This window comes from Schistocerca gregaria, chromosome 6 (genome assembly GCF_023897955.1).
Source record: "Schistocerca gregaria isolate iqSchGreg1 chromosome 6, iqSchGreg1.2, whole genome shotgun sequence".
NCBI lineage: Eukaryota > Metazoa > Arthropoda > Insecta > Orthoptera > Acrididae > Schistocerca > Schistocerca gregaria.
In genome coordinates this window covers 42,263,709-42,286,119 of record NC_064925.1, presented here as the reverse complement: position 1 = coordinate 42,286,119, position 22,411 = coordinate 42,263,709, and the positions used below count along the sequence as shown (strand labels likewise).

The 22,411-nt window shown below is 37.6% G+C and overlaps 1 protein-coding gene across 2 annotated transcripts in view; it reads right to left on the bottom strand.

Moving 5' to 3' along the window:
* The window catches only part of LOC126278676 (uncharacterized), a 251,338-nt gene that overhangs the window by 81,832 nt on the left and 147,095 nt on the right, over window positions 1-22,411 (bottom strand). Inside the window, exons 1-7 of one of the 2 annotated variants that reach the window (XM_049978917.1) lie at window positions 18,933-19,886; window positions 18,695-18,822; window positions 18,449-18,605; window positions 18,235-18,360; window positions 17,808-17,948; window positions 8,287-8,404; window positions 1,192-1,385 (exon numbers count right to left, since the gene is read on the bottom strand). In XM_049978917.1, coding sequence (XP_049834874.1) covers window positions 1,192-1,385; window positions 8,287-8,404; window positions 17,808-17,948; window positions 18,235-18,360; window positions 18,449-18,605; window positions 18,695-18,822; window positions 18,933-18,935 — 867 coding nt within the window. In that variant the 5' untranslated portion in view covers window positions 18,936-19,886. Of the gene's footprint in view, window positions 1-1,191; window positions 1,386-8,286; window positions 8,405-17,807; window positions 17,949-18,234; window positions 18,361-18,448; window positions 18,606-18,694; window positions 18,823-18,932; window positions 19,887-22,411 lie in introns of those variants that run through there. The other variant, XM_049978916.1, reaches the window with a different exon arrangement.

Below are 22,411 nucleotides of genomic sequence, written 5' to 3'. Positions count from 1 at the left end.
TGCTAGCAGAGGCTTGACCAAAGTAAGTGCCATGAACGTGACCTGAGGCTTGTTTCAGTGTACCTAGTACATGTACAACACATTTATCTTTACTGGTGCAACTACTGGCACATATACAAACACAATGCTTTTTATTGTTCCAGAGATCTCCAAGATCCCTTAAATTATAGACAGTAATGTATCTGACATAATTATTGTACACATATAACGAAAACAGGGAAAAACCACCAATACTATAAGTGACACACTCAAAGTAGACTGGTGATTAAACTAGTGGCACTGAAATGATCTGTCATTGTGCAAAATAAATATTGCTGAATTGCATTAGAAGCAGACTTCTTGGAATGACAATCACAGGATGTACCTTTTATCAAAAGGGAAATTCAGCTGAGAATACTAATAAATTATGAAACAAAATGTACCTTCAGGAGGTGAAATGTGTAGTACTACTACTGACAGACATGTGTATGAGAAAGTTACAATACTGTTCTAACTTCTGGAATGTTACTTGGTCTACCCTCAGAACAGGAGGGTCCACCTTTTTAATCTTCCCTGATGAAGTAACTGACAGTTCCGAAGGCTAGGATAGTATCATTACTTTAATGTGTACCAACCAGCAGTACTACAGGAAGTACTTTCTCTGTTATATTTCCCCTCATCATACACTCGTTTATTCTTGGAAACCAGAGGGAACGGAATGTGGTGAGGGTACACAAGGTACAACAAAAGCATGTACCACTACAACATCTCAGTGCAGCAGAACACCTGTGTTGGTACGTTTGTCGATACTGAAATATTGAGCCTCTTACACATTTATATGGGACAGAATAGCTTACACGTCCTATCTCAACAACTGTATATTCTCTCCTACATTGGTGCTGGATAGAGATCAAATAACTGAAAGATATGTCATGTGTAAAAAAGAAAATACAACAAAATATGTTACAAAACTTGAGTTATTCTATCATATTTGCATTTGTGTATACCGCCTGACAGCGTTATCTGCGACACGCAGAAATATTACTAGTAAATCAGTAAAACAGGCAACATATCAGATGGAAAATCCAGTCCTAAACTGAAAAAAAGCTTGGATAAAGAAGAAAGTGGAAGAAGTACAAATAAATTTAATAACATTTCAGACTTTAACATAATCTGTAATAATGCTGAACGATGTTGCACATCACAACTTACTTTAGGTGCAACTTCGGCCATCTTGACAAACCGGTCATACGGAATACCGATAGGCAAGGGCCTAACGAGCACTGTGCGGCCACCATGTTCAACAAGCAGTCCTTTTCGGTCTACACGGCAACCCAGTCTCCTTTGGCAGCAGTCGATGAAATTGAGACAGTAATCCTCAATGTGGAATCCCACCATGTCATTACCTAAGTATATAGTCAAGAAATTAAACAATGGAAAGTCCAGGTTGGAATGTCAACAATATTACTATAAAGATGATACAATGATATGCAGAAAGGCATAACGAAAACTCTGTTACACACTGAGCTTTCGGCCAAAGCCTTCTTCAGAAACTAATGCACACCACATTCACACATCAAGCACACTTCATGCAGAAATGACTATTACGCGAGGTGTGCTTGCTTGTCTGTCACATTTACAGTGAGTAACAATTACAAAGATTGTAAATTAAATACAGCAACCAGCCACAAACAATATTGCTGTTATCAACTTATAATTCTTATGATCTGTTTTTCCATTAAATACCTAACATGAAACGTCCAGTTATAGGAAGTGTGATACTATACAAATATCTCTTACCATTACAGAAGTATTACAGCTGCTACCATGTATTTCCTCTTTTGTTACAATTGTAAGCAATGGAAAAAGTGGCACACAGAATTTACAGCTTATATGCTGATTTTATTGCAAGGCAAATGTGCTATTTGCAAAACTTAACAATGGCAGAAGCCTAATGTGCATTTACAATCATTTCCACCAGATTAAAATCATAAGGAGTATCAGAAGATTTAACAAACCATAAAGAAAACCATTGATATATTAATTGGCTTTCTTTCTGGTCTGTAAATCTTCTGATACTTGAAAAAAAGTAGTCACTGATAGTTATTTGTTGTAAATGTAGCCTGAGGTGGAATTTCAGTCCTTCCATTCTTTGTGACCCCTCCTTCTTTTACTGCCAACGAGTTGTCACTGTTTGCCCAAAGGAGATAAATGATTGCAGCTCTCATGATAATGACATTCATACTGTGATTGCCATATCAGTAGATTAAGAAAGAAACATCATCCTCCAAATAGATGTCTATCACTGTTGCTGTTTATGTGCAAGAACACACTTTACTTCCAGAGCTTTCATTGACAACTTTACCACTGTGTTCCTGTTTATTCGATCATTTACATGTTAGTACATCACATTTGCTATTTGCTTGTTATGCGATTAATATGGCTCAATTCTATGATAATCGAGATCAAAGTCATACACATGCTGCATGATTTTTTTCGCGACAGAAAGAATGCCAGAAAAACTGAAATCCTGGTAGCACTGCAGATAACAGCAAGAGCGTGAAGTGGTGTACTTCAAATAGTTCGGAAGAAGTGCATCTTCATGCTTTCGCGGCATAAAGACTGTTCCATAAACTTTTGGGTGTGTAGCTGCATAAATTCTTCTTATTCTTCTAATATTTCAGCTGAATACTGTACAGCCATCTTCAGAGTGAGCCAAGGTAACTAACACTGCCACACTTGCTCCGTCCTTTTAAACTCTAGTACCGAACCAATGCGTATGCAGCCAAAGATACACAAGGTGCCAGAGATGTTGATACACGGCAAAGAGTGTAACATATGCATGGAAATTAAATCTATGGCTGCGCAGTCAATCCACATGGTGATACCTGTGTGTCACGGAGAGCTGCATCGCCGTGACGTCTTTGTGATTAATTACAGAAATTGCCAGATTCTATGATTTGTCCAAGATGAAGCAACAATCTCTATTACTTAAATCTGTTGCCAAATGAATTTCAATCGCTTCTTTCACTGATGAGTCCATTAAAGATGAAGTCGAGGCCAAAATTTCGACATTATGGTACACCATAGAGTGCCCAGTGTCCATACAGTGCTCTGCTACTGCTTATTTATTAGGTTGTAAGAGACAGGTGTACCTGAGGTGCTCTATGCGTCTCTCCTGGACTGTATGTGTCTTGATTATCATAGAATTGACCCATATTAATCCCTTAACAAACAGAAACTGTTTTCAATTTCAGATGGTATTCAGCCAAAATATTAGAAGAAGCTGAATTTATTGGCTGTATGCCCGAAATGTTATGGTACAGTTCAGAAGAAATTTATATAAGTAAAAGGAATGAAAATCCATGAAGAAGAAAGTAACTTTCAGTCTCCAAGGAAAAATGTTACTGGAAGAACCAAATGAGAAGGACAAATTCCAGAATGAAATTTGCATTATTCATTCACAACACGTCACCCGGTCATAAAAAGCTGGCAGATGTAATTGAAAAATTTGTTAGCTGATCTAGTAGAGCCACTGGCTGCCTGTGCTGGCACATTTTCAGGTATCGACTGTTGTGAGCTATGTACTAAGGTTGAACTGGACACACAGAGCTACTGAATCTTAATTGCTTTAAAGAAAAATCAAACTGAGAAAACAAATTGTGATACAAAATTGTTGGCTAGGCCTTACCTCCAGGAGGTGAATTCTATACTACTGGCAACATACACAGAAGGAATGGTCAATATTAAAGTACACAACAGGAATGATTGAAGCAGAAAAGGTCAGTAAACGTGGGTTCTAAAATGCATACTTTAAGAGCTACAAGTACTTTTTCATCTTTGATATTGTGAAACACATATATTCTACTGAAGAAGTGCTCATATCTCTTACGGTATGCAGTTCAGAGACATGTTTACAGGACATTTTTGCTTTGAATGATCATTCCTGCCATGTCCCTGAATACTGACCATTCCTCTCAGGACACTCTGTAGACCATTAAAAGTGACAATTCCTAACTTTCAGGACTAGTAGTTAGGTTAAAAGGCAGTAAGACTCCAGGTTGACAGAGACCCATCTGTAACAAAGGTGGGGGTAGACAAAGACGAAGGGGGGAGACATAAGAAAAATAAGTCACAGGTGCAATCAAGGGGGATGGGGTTGCCTGTGAGTATTTGTTGGAGGGTAAGTAGTTATCTCTGTAGTTATGGGAAACCATTACCAGGGAGCAGGATCCAAACAGCTCAAGCAGTGCAACAGGCACTCTGTTCCCTTGAGCTGATCAACACTTAACTGTCCATGTAATTGAAACAGAAATTACTTTATAAAGTTTCATACCCAGCACTGAGAAGACAGCACAATAAACAAAGCCTCACGGAGCGTCCACATTTGGAGTAAGTGTCAGTGCGGCCCCTCGACTTGCAAACAATATACAGTTCTGCGACACAAAAATGTTTCAAGCAGCATCATTCATAAAAAGAGAAACATTACTTTTTATTACTGTTAGTAATTAAAGTTTACATTTAGAATCTAAAATATTCTATTGCAGTGACTGTGTTGTTCAGAAGTACCATGCTAAGTAAAAGTGACTTCCAATTATTCCCCCCTGTACAGGATATGCATAAGGGATGTATGAGTGGAGGCTGTAGACACATCGAAGTTTGGATCTGGCCAAGAGTCATGTTTTGATAACCTAATGGTAAGGCCACCTCTTGTGATAAGCAGAAATCTAGTTTAGAGTCCTGGTTTGGCATAAATTTTCATTGTTGTCATTCCATTATACAGCCGATGGTTGTCCATATTCACAACTGCGAATCCATTTCCTGTAAAATATTCTAGGTTTGAGTTTTAGCAGAAAATTTTATGTTTCTCTGTTCTCACTGTTGTAATAAAAAATCTCTCTCTCTCTCTCTCTCCCTCTCTCACTATACGTACATAAACTGCTGCACTTGCGTTTGACAACACTGTACTGTAGATTGCACGGCAAAAAAATAGCACCTATTTTCAGCCTCCAAAACTAAAACAGGATTCCACATCAACATAAATGTCCTCCAAAATTTCTGAAAGCATTACCCAGAGCACAATGTAATATTAAATATTAGTTAGTATCTCCCTCAATCATAATTTAAGGACCATACTAAATTTTAGAATGAAAATGAGTTTTATTTGAATGGATTTATATTTACAGTGATAAAGAAGAGAAAGTATATCTAGCTTTTGTTAGTGTTTTATTTAACCACAAAGTAATGAGTCAGTGAAAAACAATTGGTACGTCCTATTTCCAACAGCTCCCACCCCCCTTCGAGCTCCCTCCCCCCCCCCCCCCCCCCCCCACCCCCGAGTGATGAAGTAATTCTCGGCGCATACAGAGTGCTACCTAAAACTTCTTCTCAGAAAAGAAAACTAACTATCCACATTGACAGAAGATACTTGTTACAAAACATGCTACCTCTGCACCAGTCTTCTTTCAAGCAACACGAGGTTCACCCATACCCTGCACTCCTATTAAAATCAAATGAGTTAAAAAGTGTGTCTACTGTCTGTAAATCACTTGATTGCTGGACACTATTTCTGAAATGGCAGAAATTGAAAGACTTCAAAGCTGCCAATGCTTTGTGCCTGACAAATGCCAATAATAATAATAATAATAATAAATATTATAGTCTAAGGCCTACAGTAGTGCAGTTGTTGTGTTGTGAAGCGAACAATGAAGCAATTGCCGGTTTACTGTGGGAACTATCTACAACTTAGGGATGACATTTTCATGTTGTCTTTAAGCACATGTAATTATACTTTCAGAGATGTGTGGTACAAAGCACGTGTGTAGTGGGTGGTCTGTGTGAACAAGATATTCACACATCTGTTTCACAGACTGTAGCCTCCACTACAGTGCCTCATGCACAATACTAGATTTTGAAATAAAATATATATAATTATTGGTACCTTATGGAAATAGTATTACAGTATTATGAAATAGTGACTCAGTTTCGTGACCAAAACACAGGGAAACCATTTTGTTTTTGCCCCTCAGAAAAATTTCATTGCTCCTAGGTTGGGAATAACTGATCTACATCCACACTCAGTATATTGTGAAGGGTATACCAGTAGATCATGTATGTAAATTTAGACACTGGAACAGAGTAATCCTACCTGTGCTATTTGACAAAGATGAAGAATTGATATCAACAAAATTCTGATTGTGCTTTGTTCGTACTTGTGGCATAACAATGAGCTACAGATGTCACCTTCATCTTCTAAAGAATAGTTTTGTTTACAAATCTTTTTAAAATATTTGTGTTGGGTGCATTTCTTTGAAATAAAGAAACTGGAATATTGTGTCATCACAAAATCCCTTGGATCATAAGGTTTATCACGAATCAAAATTTATCAAAGAAAAGTTTGTAAAGCTGTACAAGAGACTGCTTACAATTTTTAACAGTTACGAAATTAGCACCTGAATTCAACATAGCCACATTTCTCTTTAAGACAATCTATGCGTAGCACATCCTGAAATTCTAAAACATTGGGAAAGAGCACAACACAATATTTGGCAATTGGCAATTCAGTCTATACAAAACAACTGGCATTTTAGACACGGCTACAAAAACAACATGGTAGATTTTTCTTGATGAATTCACTAAGGAGACATACTGTTGCTACATTCATTAAAAGATGACCCAAAACAAATGCTAGAACAAATCTCTTACCAACACTTGGATCACTTTAAAAAGAATTGACTTAGCTGGGCTGATAGTTAAATGGTCCACCACGGAAAAAGAGACTTAGTGTCCACAGTAAACAAAATATTGTGTGGAAGAAGTCAGCAAACCTGCACCAAAAAAGTGGAAGTTGATTTATTATGACATAAATGTAAGGGTTAGTGTTTTGTAGGATAAAAAAAGGATTATTTTTGCCAATTGCCTCTCAAAAGCTAAAACAATAAAAGATGAATACCACACATGTATTATGGCCCAGACAGGTGAAAAAACACAATGCAAGAGTTCTGTAATGCAAATGAAAAGAAAAAATAATCAGGATATTGTGACACTGATGAGCAAGACGGTTTGAAGGACAAATTACTGGGATATTCACCAGATCTGGTGCCCTTGCCTTCCATTTAATTCAATATCCAAGGAGATACGCAGCTGGAAAACAAACTGAGCCATACGTCAGTACTTTGCAGACCTTCCAGTGTCAAACTTCAGAGATGGTATCTACTAATTGAAAAAAAATTGATAAAGTACATTGAGCTTAAAGTGAATGGAATAAAAAAGAAGTACATTACAATTAAAAACAAATATTCTGCTGAAGGGCTAAGAACTGCCTTCATAGTATGTGAGCAGTTAAATTGCGTGAGTTGATAATACATCCACATTTAACAATGACAAACGGAGCGAATACATTAATGAGATGACATCACTGACAGTCTCAACTGTTTCTTAATACTAAATGTTAGCAACAGAGTCTTGTAATAATTAGAGCTGATATTTATGCTGTCCCCCCCCCCCCCCCCCCCCCCTCTCTCTCCAACCAAACATTTAAGTGAATTTAACAGTTTGACCTCTATAGGAGAGATTTTTAATAGTAAAACAATAATTACCAGAAAAGAAGTCACTTTTTAGAGAACATACCTCACCTGAGTGAATCACAAGCAAGAAGGAAGTAAGATAAATGATACTATTAAAATTATGCTAAACAGAAACATGCAGCCAATGGAATAAAGAAAAGAAAAATATTTTGAAGCAGTATAAAATACAAATGTTATGTTCCTGCACCAATAGACATCAACAAGCCTATGACCCAAGTCAGTCACCAGTTGGTGGTAAATAAGACCACTCACAGTCAGTACAATAGAGTTAGGTTTATGTTTGTAGATAATCTTTTACATCTGACATGCTGATGTGCAGTGACCTTCATGGTAGTGGGAAGTGTGAAGCAATTTGTAACAGTAATGGATAATATGTTTTAAAAATTCAATGACAGGATAGCCCAATAAAAACCAGTCATCTAATAAAATGATTTTTTAGCAATCTTGGTTGTGACGTTTTCTACACTCACCATATGCTGCACACTGCCCCGAGTGACCATGTCAGGAATATATAACACGTTCTATCACTTACGTAGAGTCAGTTTCTTCAAAGCACTACGTTTTCTTACATTGAAGAGGAATATGACTGGACTCAACATACACAGATGAGTCAGGCAGAGATTAGTGATACAGTTGTGTATGATTATCAATAAAGTTGAAGCAAATCATTCTGCGTCAGTCTCTCTCATTTAATTTCTCAGAAACAATTTGTTATACTTACCAAGTATACCTTGCAGAATTTCATCAGACCACGGACACAGTCGAAAAATGTCCCACGGGGGAAATGGTATGTGTAGGAAGAATCCAAGCTTCAACCTTAAATTTGATTCTTCTGCAATCTGAAATCAACATATCCAGATTGACAAAAGTGTAACAAGTTTCACACATGAAGGGATGCCATAAACGTAAGAACAAATTCCACGATGCAAAAATGATTGTTAAATGAGGCAGTTAGCTAAAAGCAGTGAAACAGCAAAATAATTCACTATTCTCTAATGCAATAGTTCACTGAAACTTACAAGTTGTCAAAAGTATGATTCATGACCCACCATTCCTCTACTACACAGCCATGTGTGTGTTAACTTAGTTTTCCCCCCCATAAAAAAAATGATCAATACCATGGATTCTATCTACATTAGATTTACAAATTTCTACAGTACATTCTCCAATAAGTTCACACTTCATTCATTTGTCTCAATTTTACAATGATCCAAAATTCACATACTAACATTATCAGAAACAAATGCCATGTTGGCATTTTTATTTAATGAAGCTTTAAGACAATTAAATAAAATTGTATGATTCCAGTTCTGAATTTATTGCTATCCACTCATATCAAAAGGAGAGTTCACTTGAGAAAACTGTAAACTACTACAAACAGAGAGTATAGTTCTTCAGTACTTACTTACACCCAGGAGGCAAAATGCTCATACCTACAGAAACGTCTTTGTCTCCCCTCATTCCCACATCATGTGGGTCCTCTCTCATCCTGGGGAATGAGTGACATATCCCTCCCCCCTCCCCAGTCCTTCTAAAACCTCTCTCTATATTCTTCCTACCAAACAAACTAACAGCTCAGAAAAATTACAAATAGTTTTCTTTCCACTTTCAATGTGTAACAGCAACAATGAATTTACTTTCTAGTGGCAAATATTGGTTTTCTGTTATACTTCCATTCATTCACTCATTGTGCTTGTAGTCCCCCCCTCATCTTTGCTAGCTCAATATCTACATTTACAACAACAAATACTGCTATTGGTCACGCAGCTAGCAGAAATCTTCAATACTATAATCAGATAATTTGTAGGAATAGCTAATAAGGTATTTATTTATTTTCTTCTGAATTTTTTGGGATTCCCTGTTTCTTGCCTTATGTTTATGGGGTTCATTCAATACTTTTGTACCAGAATAAAGAACAATGGTAAGTAGACAATGTATACATTAAGTTATGGTTTTGTATTGTGACTATAGTTGTGTAATCACACTTAAACAAATTAATTTTTATCACCAGCAACAAATAATGTTAAAAAGTGGAAGTGAAGACCCTACCCTTTGAAGAAGCTTCTGGTCACTTTTGCTGACAGTTTCATTTTAACGATGTTGTTCTAGAAGATAATTCCATAAGGCAGCAGGACCTCAAAAATATGGAGAATATGCTAACGCCAATGGCTTTGAGATGCAGTGTTTCATCTGGTGTATGATAAGCAATATCTATTTCTGGTACCACCATGTTTCTTGTAGGTGTTTGCACTGAATGTGCACAAGTGCGGTAAAGGGAACCTGTGACAGAAAACCTGTCAGCAACCTACTGAACTGCATGTTTTGTCCAGAAGCCGATAGTCATGCCATCCTAAAACCTCAATTTACCAATCAGTACATATTTAGGACCAACAGAGGAACCACTCACCTCACTGTTGCACTCAGGCAAACAATGGAAAAAAATACTGTGTTAAAGTAGAAGACTTTTAGAGAGGCCATGCGACAGTGTGCAGAGGTACAAAGCATGGGACTACTTGTAAAAACAAGGTTCGCAAAGAGCTTAACAGACAAGGTTCAAAACTTTCCTTTGCCTATCCTGTCATAGTTTGAAGTGCTGAGATTTTTCTGCATGCCATCAAAAGGGCAAAAACCATGTATAATGCACAAAAAATTAACAAGGACATTTTGGAGTAGTACTAAGTACAAATGCCCAAAAACTGGCAAAGCAAATGGTATTGAACTTCCAGAGGGCAGTAACAGTGAGAAAAATGATATGAAATTAAAAACATAGCCTACTAAATTCAATGACATTCCTAGCAGTAGCTGAAAACATGAATTGAAATGGTACATTGAAATCAGATCCAATAAACTTATTTAGAAAGGCAATGCATTCTCCACCAGCAGCATTACTTTTGCCAGCTGATCTGTTATGATGGCCACGCACATAACTGTATGCTCCACATCCGCACTTGCACAAGCATGCTCAAATTCCTCATGCCACCACACAACTCAAGTGTGCTTGAAGAAGCATTGAGGAAAACACAATAGGTAAAGTTAAGAGTGTTTTAAAAACAAAAATGTTAGTCCCATACTAACTATTTGCAATATGTGTCTCACTGTATTGCTGCTTTTCTTCTCTTTTTCTCCACGTAATAGTGTATTCTCTGACTTGTCCTACATTACAGTTCAATATTTGCACAGAATGTAATTTAACAGTACCAAATATAAGGTACATCAAATCAAACTCACGAATGCCTGCACATGCCTCCCTATTCTTGGTACACATGCTCAATCAAGCAAATGCATATACACACTCAAGCATGCTCAGGCAATCACACTTGTGCATGTGTACTTGTCAAGCAAGCAGTTACATGTATGGGTGCCTTTCGAGAGAAGTTACTGGAAGGTAGTAGCGCTACTGGCTACGATAGAGTCTCAAAGGACTAAAATCTTGTGCTGACTTGGTTGTGCCATCATTGAGTTATTTTTGTAAGTCTGAAGTATGTAGTAGCAACAAGAATAAAAAGAAGTGCACGTAAGAGACTAATCATTTAATTATAGACCGAACCCGTCTTTTTGAGAATAACTTCTTTACGACAACTCAGTTTGATTTCCTTAAACACTTCTTTACCGAGAAGACTGTATAGGATCTTGCAAACACAATTATATTAGAACTAAACAATACAAATCACCCAGCTGGCATTTTCTGTGATCTTGCCAAATACTTCTCATCATTTAATCATAAAACGGTGGCTCGAAAAATAAAATTATGTGGTGTTAAAGGTCTTCTCCTTGCATGGATGGAGACATATCTTAATAGCAGAAAACAGAGGTGAATGATATGACAAGAATAATATTAAATTCAGAAGAAGAAACATTAAACATGTCCTGCCCAACATTAAATGTGTCCTGCCCCTGTTCTTGATCTAAGTAAATTATTTCTCGAAAGTTTGGAGGACCTTCAAAAATGGTAATGTTTGCCAATTACTTTTGCTGATAAAAGGCCTGAACACACCCATATCATACACTGTGAGGAGAACAACGGAAAAAAATTACAACTGAATAAAAAGTACTCCGATTTCCAGCTGCTTCAAGTGATTAAAATCCCACAAGCTTTCAGCCGAGCACTCCTTGGCCATCGTCAAGTGGTATGACTGCCCGTGGACTGCTGGTACATTCCTCATATAAAAAAGTTGCCAGATGTGATGTCACTGGTGCTTGCGGCATCGCCTTATATGGGCATACACTGACTCTGTCTTTGATGCGCCTGCTTCAACTGCTGGATCCCACGCCAAGCTCAGTTGCAGAGTGCCGTCTCTACTAAGAGTGTTATCGGTGCTTTTTATTTCCAATGGATTCCTTAATTACATAATACTAGTAGCCATTAATGTGAGCCATGACAGAAGTTTCATCAAATTTGATCTGGTGACAGTTTCCTCTCATATTTCTTCCTGCTTTTGTTCTGTAGTGTGTACTGTTGGTCTGAAGTGAAACTGATCACATTCGCAACATATCTTGTATACCCCAGAATTCCAGAGAACTGGCGCATCTTTAACTGGTCTCAATAACTGCCAGATTTTTATCAGAGGGCTGAAGATCTCTTGGATCTTGTGTCTTATCTTGCCCGACACAGAGCCACACGCAGCAAAAACAAGTTTCTTTTTCTACTCCTTGTCAGCAATCTTTTTGAGATTCTTGCTTGAAATCACTTAATTTACTTGATGAATGTTGTAGCCATAGTTGCTGTAGACTCCACATCAGTGGCTCAGCTCATGGGGCAGGTTATCAGCATCTGCTATTCTCGCATGCTCCATCAATGCTTAGGACACAGTGCACTTCTGTGCTGGGTGATGATGGCTGATGTGATGCAAGTGCAGATCGGTGTGACTAAGATTTCTATAGATGCTGTGGCCTATGTAGCCATTCTGTTTACTACAAATGAGTACGTTGATGATGGACAATCCACAGTCTTTTTCTACCTGCATGGCAAACTCAATGTTATTGTTATTGCTATTAAGATGTTCAAAGAACCTTTCAAGCTTCTCCACGAAACCAAGTGACGAATGTGCTGTAAATGTATCAAAAGAAACAACTACGCTTTAATTGTTCAGTGTCTACGGCAATATCTTCTAAATTTTCCATAAAGAGGTTTGCAACAGCTGGAGCTAAAAGGTTTCCTACCACAACACTATCCATCTGATCATAATACTGGCCAGTGAACAAAAAATAAGATGATTTAAGAGTGTATCCATTTAAGAGTGTATCCATCACTTACAAACAACTAAGGTATTAGGTCCAAAGAATCTCTCACATCAAAACTGACAATAATTTTATCCTCACTAATTTGAAAACTTATTTCAGCTGATTAAATCAGCTGAGTTTTTAACATGATGGTCACAGTGTCCCACTGGCGAAGCATTTCATGAGACAGTGAACCAATGGGGGATAGAATGAGGCAGAATGGCATAACAACTTTAGAGATCTTAAGTAAAGTATAATCAATTGGTGCTCTATGTGTCTGAGGAATAACAGTCTTAACCATATTGCCTTCCATCATAGAGTGCTTGGGCAGTGCTCAGCTTTGGCTATGGTGAGTGCTGGTAACTTTGCTTTTGTGAGAATACTGTTCATTTCACGGCATATTTCAGGTGCTGTTTCACAGATAGGAATGTTCTGCGGTCTGGTGCCAAGTTAGGTCTTTTATTAAGTGCTAACATTACACCTGTGTCCGTTTCACAGACAGGAATGTACCGTAGTCCGGTGGCAAGTTGGGTCTTTTCTCGAGTGGCGAGATTACACTTTGTCTGTGTCTGTCACCGTGTTGCACTGTGTTGTTGTTGTTGTTGTTGTTGTTGTACAGAAAGCAGCTGAACTTCCCTTTCTGCTTCTTTTGTAGTTAGTTTCTGTGATGATGTTTCTTAGGAAACCGTAGCTGTGTCAATCAAATTTCAGTTCAAGGCTATGAGCGTCTTTGATAGGTGCAGATGCAAGGTTCACTCTAACAGCTTCTGGGACTATGTAATTAAAGAAGTCATTGAAATAAAAATCAGTGGGAGCACCCTTCACAAATACCGCAGCCTGCTGCTTAGTGTGGAATGGGATCCAGCAATTGCATGACTGAGGCAGGCACACTGAATGCAAGTCAATCCCATTTATGGCAATGTTTTGAGAACCAGCGACACCACAGCCAGCAGTTAGTGTATATAAGGGTGTACCAGCAGCCCGCTGTCAGTCACATCACTTGACAAAAGCACATGAAATTTTAATCACTTGATACAGCAGGTAACCTTATAACTTTTTATCCTTATTACTGCTGTGAAACTACACATTCTCATGGGGTTACTACTGGCTGACAGCCAACAACTTAACCGGGCTGAGTGGGTGTGGGGATTCTTACACTTAAGATGTGCACATTAGCCAGGAAACTGAACATTTCAAACTATTCTGGGGAAAAATAGTCACACGTACAGTTTTTGCTATACTTTGATTCAGGAAAGTAAATATTCTGCACAATTCTAATATCTGTACTAGACAGATCCTGACTTAGTCACTATACTGCCAGGTGGCAGCAGTTTGTGTCAAAGTTACATATATGCTTTTTGGATGTATCAGATATAGTAATAGTACAGCCTAGAGAAGGGGGAAAGGGGGAGCGCTCACACACACACACACACACACACACACACACACACACACACACTCTCTCTCTCTCTCTCTCTCTCTGCAGAATTAGCAGCACTGATTAATTCTATCTATTACAATGATTTAATTAATTAATAAGTGCTTTAGGCACGTTACACATATGAAGGCAAACCAAAAATACCCTTCCCAGTTTGCTGGAATAATCTCCCGCTAATGGTGGTGATAAAACAAGCAATGTTTTGCCTGCTACTGCTGGAAGTTTTTTTCAAGGTGTCATCACCCTGAAGAATTTTTCTAAAATATGCTTTATGTCCATGTATGAGCTCCATTGTTATGATGAATTGCCGCAAATTGGGTGATGTTTCAAGACACAAATTAAAAACAGAATAATGTTATGCAATGGAAAGTAAGACATTATCTGCAGGAATAACCATTCCAGTATATACTGGGCAAACAAAAGAAAGCAAGTAATCCAAAATGTCAATAACAACCTGTTCTGGTAAACAGGAGCATTCTGTTCATAAGAATGCAGTTGAGCAATAGTGGGGCCACACAAGTTGGTCAGTTGTATTTATTTTAGTCTCAAGTGGTAAATCAACCACTACCATAAATACAAAAGACAGTCATTCCTAACCTGGCAGTTAAGAAAAAACAAAGCTTTATACAGGATGAATTTCAGTCAGACTTCACAGGCTGGCTGATGTATTTCATCAAGGATGTTGCACCTTTTGTATTAGAACAATACACACTATGATATGTTCGATAATTTACTCTAACACCTGGCACTCTGCTAACAACTTCTGGCCTGAGAATAGCTGCCACTCGATGCCCTACTGTTTCATTGGTCATCAGAAACAAGAAATATGAAAACACCTACAGTGAAGACTGCTGTTTAACAGAAATGGAAACTACAGACCCTACACAAAGTTTTGTTCAAACAAGATATTTCATCCAAATGTGGGTATTATAACAAGTCAGGACATGCTCAAAGCACAGATATTAAAGTGAATACATTATATATTTCAGGAATAATTGCGTTGTTACTGCAGTTCATTTTTATTGAAATACTTTTGCACTACAAATGATATAAAAAATACACTGGCCATATACCGATCAACAGTTTAAATATTTATAAGCTAATGGGAGAATGAAAAAACTTTTTAAGGTGCTGTAAGTGTAGCTTCAGAGCACATGTATAGAAACCTATCACTGCTCTTTGAAGGAGGAGATTTGCATATAATCTCCTATCGATAAAGAGGTCATAACACACGAGTTCGAGTTCTGATAGGAAAAGAATTGGGAAGGAAGTCAGCAGTATCTTCCTCTCTCCCCCCGCTTGCTCCATAGGAACCATTGGCCTCAGCCGATTTTGGGAAACAACATCAAACCTAAATCTAGATCGCACTTAATAGAGCAAAATTTAATTACTTAAAGTGCCACATTTAATTGCACTCAACTTGTATTCTTTTAGCAGCAGTGCTTTAAGTACCCATCATGGAGTACACACTTGTTAATAGCCCAATGTCTGCTTGCTGCTCCTTTTGTGCACACACACCCATTCAGCTCTGAATACTGACACCATCAACCAGCAAGATGACACTGACATTGGCGACGTCATTGGTCAAAGCGCAGTGGCTGTGTGCGAACTTCAATACAGCCAAAAAGTACCACAAAAATGAGAGTTAATTACATGTTTAATTTATATGGTTTCTGTGAAACACTATAGTATTCTTCTATTTACTTTTAGTAAAAAAGAAAGCATCAAATGGAAACAGCCTCTTAAATGAGCGACACCACAATATAGGCTGCTGAGTACACATGTATATTATCCACTTTACTATAAAGTTTACACTGTGAAGAAACTTTCACGCTACCGTCTTCGTCTCCTATCATTATTATTAGAAACATACCGCCAATCTTCTGCTTTTTCTAAAATCATTGTCATGTTCTGTTCAGCACTGCCAGATAATTTAGTTAGTACTATCTCATTAACAGCAGTCTATGATCTTAGTGGCTGAATACCTCACTCCTTTTTTGTGATACTGTAAGGCTGAGTGATACATACGTTCAGTCATTTCTACTTCTAGTACTGTACTTGTCAATGTTGCTGTTTTTGAAGGAAAGAGTGTAAATATACCTCCATCAATAGTTGATAATCAAGTACTGCCTGTCATTATTAATAATTTTTTTTCTGTTAATAGTGAAGTACGAGCATATTTTTGCACTTTTATTTTCACACAATAAATATTGTAAGAGAGTATAACATATTTTCCTGAAAGGAACAGTAAGGCAAACAGAAGTCTACTCACAGAGTAATAACAAACAAGGCCCTTATCATTTGTTTAGTCCTAAATACAGCTTTGAGTGAAAAATTTTATATCCTTCAGAGGGAGGGGGGGGGGGGGGGGACAAAAAAATGAACACTGAAAGTTTATTTTTTTTTAATACACTATGTGGTTCATTTAAAATATATTTCAACTGTTACATACTTTCCTTGTTTTCTGTTAATTTCCTGTTTTTGATGTCAGTGCCCTAACACTTGAATTGCCCGATTTACTTATGCACTTGTGTTCTTGTTACCTTTCTTCATCTTACTCTTATACATGTGTTTCATCTATAGATGACAAAGGCCCTCAAAGTCTGATACACAAACCAAATTCAGTTTCTGAACACACACAATTAGCTGTTTCTGGTAATTGCAGTCGACTTACAATTTTATTATTGGCATGGAAAGTACTGCTTTGGTATTTGCCATTGAAATAAAATATTTTTCCATTTGCATTTAAATTACGCTTTAACTCTGCAGCATTAAAAATCCCCAGCAACAAAGCAATCTTCTGTTGCATAAGCAAAAGAAACTATTATAAGCATTCAGAGCTTCCAAACTACAAAGCATTTTCTTACATTAGACCAAAGTATTTTTGTAAGATGCGGGGCTTGGATATTGAGCAATAATGCAAAAATATTAGAGTAACATGCAGTAAAGAGTTTCAATTCAATCTGGAAAACTGATATTTCTATTTTAAGCCTTTTCAATGAAGCATACATTAATAGTGACTTTCTTGTCCCTACTAAGCTTTAAAAGAAAACTTAAGTATCAAGTAAAGACTAAAAACCTATTCTTAATTCATGTAACCTATTGTTATGGCTACATAAAGTAGTGAAACATTAAAATTTCATAAATGCAGTAATAGCCATACATGATCTTATGTCGAGTGCTTAGAGAGCATGAAGTGTAAGGTGTAGAATTGAACAGTAGGGGTGCTATTAAAGGGAAAGAGCTATACAATGAAAGAAGTCTACTGCAGATGTGGCTTGAGTAAAGTACATACGTTCTGCATCAGTAAAGAATTATATCACCTTAATATGTGGAAACCATTTGCCAAAGTAGATGAATACAATCACAGTACTCCTACAGTAACCTAAATATACAAAGCATAATAAGTATATTGATGTTCTCATACTAAAGAGGTCGGGCAAAAGTTACAAACATTTAATAGATACTTACAGGCAGTTACATATATATGACAAAATACACCTCTTCTATGCCAGATGTGACAAATTATATGTATGTAAAGTAATACTTAAATGTAATAAGTGTGAGATCCTCAGAAACATTACCTGCCTGACCCAATTTGCTGCTAACATAAGATGATAATCGTGTATCCAAACAAGAGGTGTTGCATTTGGCTGCTCCTCTAGTAAACTTTTTAAACCTTTTATTGTTTTCTCAGCAAATAGTTCATTCACACTGTAATAATTCTGTAAACAAATGCAAATGCGTAAGTGTTAAGGCTAATGGTCTTGACACAATATCAGTCTGAAAACCAGATACATAAACTCTTAGAACAGATGTAAATACAACAGTATGTAAATACAACAGTAAGAAAGTCATTGGCAATAACACAGCAGAATTACCACAATACCATTACATTTACAGTTATTGGAGATGATCTAACTGATGAAAGTAAATAAATAAAGCAGTCCACCATATCAGAATGAAACTGTCATCACTGACAACAAAAATAAAATATTACTTTCGCATTACCTTCCAATGTTCAGCAAGGAAAACAGCCCTGTCTGGCATCGAGTGAAAAAGAGGCCAAAAAGTCCCATTACAGCAACCATTATAATATGAGTCAAACTTGCCTGGTTCAACACACACAGGAACTACCTGAAAGTGGTATTGATCAATTTAAAAAAAAGAGTTTACTTTCATACAAAACGAACGAGTCAAAGAACAATACCTCCAAATAACTGACCTTTTTGGACAACAGGCCGGCAGTTGGAGTTTTATCATTTGGATTGGATTCTGGTATAGGCTCATCTGGATCTTCTAAATGAATACCTGGCCATCCAACCCACAAACCATGACCCTGGACCACTACTGGCGCTACTGCAGTAACCAAACCTCCTGCACTATTGCAATTTAAAAGCCAAAGTAAGTTAATTTTAATACTAACAAATATCAACTGCCGTGCCCATTTCATTAAAAATAATTACAATACCTTGCTTTTCGTTCCAATGCACCGGTTTTCTCGTTCCTCTTAAGAACAAAGGGTAACCGGTTGGATACAACTATCATGCATTTCGAAGTTACCGGGTCACCCACCGTGTCGGAGAAACCATCGTCAACCTTAAACACAAAACAATTGAACGAAGCTGTCATTGCCAAGGACGAAAACAGTTTTCTAATGCAAACGCAGCACTCTTTTGTGTAGATGTAATATCGCCAATACCGCATACCATAATGAGTCCTGAGTGAAGGAATAAGAAAGTTTTCTTCGCAGGCTACAAAAAGTTCGACGCACTATCACGCAGACTGCAAATAGCTGCTTGATACGCCGTGACCCGGACTCTGCCTTTCTGAAGAGGTCACGTTCCTATCACACAAAAACCAGTGGAGATAATTTTACTAGCTGCTACCAGCAACCGCCTTCATTTATACAAGTTCTGCCCGCGCCGCACTGAAGCATAGGAAATTGTGGGCGGAGCTTCCTAGAGGTGTGAAGGCTATAAAGATTACAAACGAAATTTCCTGCAAGAACTTATCAGACAGTTTTCTCCAGCAAAAGGAGCAGATTTGTTGTAGTATTTTAGCGCCCCAACCAACTGTTGTTTTTGTTGTTGTTGTTGTCGTCTTATTTTCGGAATTCGTTTCTCAACTGTTCTAGGCGTTTGATATCAAATCAATGACTTCTAATGCAACTAATTATATCTGATACAATTTTTTATAAAATATTTATTCTGATAGCTTATATAATATTTATTTTTCTCTATGGGCTCATACCAGAGAATAATTTTCAACTGGTCGTTTCCATTGACACTAGTAGTATCATACGTAATTTTACATTTCCAAACAGCAATCGACAGACCATAGAACTACACTCCACGCGCATGCTCTGAACACGTGAAGAATATCACGTGTTTCTTGCGTGTTCGTAATATTTACGTTACTGAGTTGGGTAATCGTGAAGCTTGTTTTAAAACAGGAATGGCTAAGTGAGTGGCTGATTTGCGCTTCCTTGCGCCTTTATTCCTCTCACTTTTTCCATGGGGATATGAAGGTCGTAAGTTCGTTGAGAAAGCACCATCGAAACGAATAAGTGGAGCTAGGATAAAGAGATGAAATAATTTTTTTAAAAAATCCGTAAACGAATTTCGTGAAATCCTTGTCACACACTATTAGTCTCCTTGTTAAGGAGACTGAGGGTTGACTCATCAACGCTGATTTAATCGTAAGTAATTTCATCTCTGACTGATGAAAAGGTCGAAACAGTGAGCTCACTGGCTGGAGAGCAGTGCAAGAATCATTGAAAGAATGTTGTAGGCAAGTCAGAGATGCAGGTGGACGTACGGCAGACTATCGGACAGCGTGTCACAAACATTCGTTCCGTTAAGGAGTAAATAAACGTACTGGCGCGTAATGTGGCGACAGCCAAACCAAAGCATTATGTTCCCAGTACAATGAATTGCGCATTTCTTTATATTTTATTCTGTCATTTGAAACTTCGGTTATAATACGCACAAAACAGTAGTAGGCCCCTGTGAGTTATATTTGCGTACTTAGCTTGATTAGGACGTATACTAAGTTTTTGAAGGCTTGAGTCTGCAGAATTTGAATTTATTTTAAGATATGCTGCAACCTACTGGCGGGCATTTATATGCGCTTTAATGGAGCTCATTGACACGATGCACAGTGCGTTAGCTGAAATTACTCTTCCAAATTACAAGGGATTTAGGTAAGATATACGGTACAGATAATTTGTGGACTACTCTACGAAGGAAAAAGCCTGATATTCTCGCTCTGCTTTTATTGCTACTACACAATATTGTTAACACATAATTTAATATGTATTTTGATCAGAGATGTTTGCAATAACAGAGCATCGAGCTCCAACAGGTGGGAATATCTTGTCAACACACAAGGACTGTCGTCCTCGTAGCAACTAGTGTCATGAACGTACATTTTTCTGCTACGTATTAGGTTTCTGCATAGGAAGGTGCAGAATCTACTACAATTCATCATCGATTCAAGGTCAATTAGCACTGATGCACCTTTATCACAGCAACGATTTTATAAATAGCGTTCGAAGTTTGCTAATGGTGTGATGTCAGTACCCAATCTTCCTTCTCGGAATAAAATACATTGCATAGTGGCCCAAGAGAAAGTTGTGTTCACTGAGAGAAAGCTGCCAAGTCACATACCTAACATTTGCAGCAATTGTTAACGTAAGTCATGGTGCGCCGGACCGTGTTGCACCGATTAACATGATTTCTGTGAGTACGTTCCTTCTTGTGATTTGATTCTTTAATAGCTAAATGAAGGACAGCCGGTTACATGTATCCTTTCTGCAGTCTTTCCTTATTTTTATATATATTCCATTACTTCAAGTGCATGTAACATGTCTTAAGTTACTAAGACTGGCTAAAAATGTTACTTCAGATACTTGGGTACTAAAATTGTTGAACATAAAGAAGTACTATGTATTGTAATTGAAAAGACTAGAATGGGTCATTGTTTGGAACGACTTCTGGTCCCTAATACTAACACATTAGTAGTTCACAATTTAAATTTGTTTTACTCATTCATTTTAACACAGAGCAAAATACTTTGTTACACGTTGGTAGAACAAAATTTAGAAGTTTTGTTTCATAAAAATTGGATTAACAAAGTTCTATTTCATTCTGTGACAGTTCTACAGCGCCATGTCTAATGTACTGAGACTTCATTGGGCGTCCTATGGAGCAAGGAACTGTACGGATTGGATGTGTGTGATGTCCTTAGGTTAGTTAGGTTTAAGTAGTTCTAAGTTCTAGGGGACTGATGACCTCAAATGTTAAGTCCCAAAGTGCTCAGAGCCATTTGAACCATTTTTGAACTGTACGGATCACCCTCATTTAGGTTCTCCGTGGTTTCCCTAAATTTCTTGAGGCAATTACTTCTATAATCTGGCCAATAGCCTTGCAAGCTAGACCTGTAAGTATGTAAATCCCTATATACTTTATATGAATTGCGCTATATTTCTTGTTCTCCGATTGTAATATGCTGTAAAAGTGATCTAATGATGAATAAAACCACTACCAGTACTGGTGAAAATAAAATTAAAATCACAAGGAAAGGATATCAGGACCAGTATGCCATGATTTTCCTTCACTGCATAAAAAGTAATAATGTAGGTGAAGAATGATTTTATCGATGAGAAAGTATGTATGACGGGTTTTGGAATTATTTCTGTCTATCATCTCATGTTACGTGTACAACTGGTAACGAACGCTCTTCTCCTTGTGTTACCTTTACGCCCGCCGGAGTGGCCGAGCTGTTCTAGGCGCTACAGTCCGGAACCGTGCGACCGCTACGGTCGCAGGTTCGAATCCTGCCTCGGGCATGGATGTGTGTGATGTCCTTAGGTTAGTTAGTTTTAAGTAGTTCTAAGTTCTAGGGGACTGATGACCTCGGAAGTTAAGTGCCATAGTGCTCAGAGCCATTTTTGTTACCTTTACAGTTGGATTTCTGAAGATCGAAATAATTCTGAAACGTGTAGTGCATACTAAGCGTGTAGTGCATACTTTGTCATCAGTAATGTCAGTCTTCACTTGCTCTGTGACTTTTTATACGATCTGTCTACCTTAACTACAGATCTACTCACATTTACTGGAATGGTCGCTAGCCTCCTAAGTGCTTAATGTCACATCTTTAATATTATCGTTCACGTTAGCGCAGA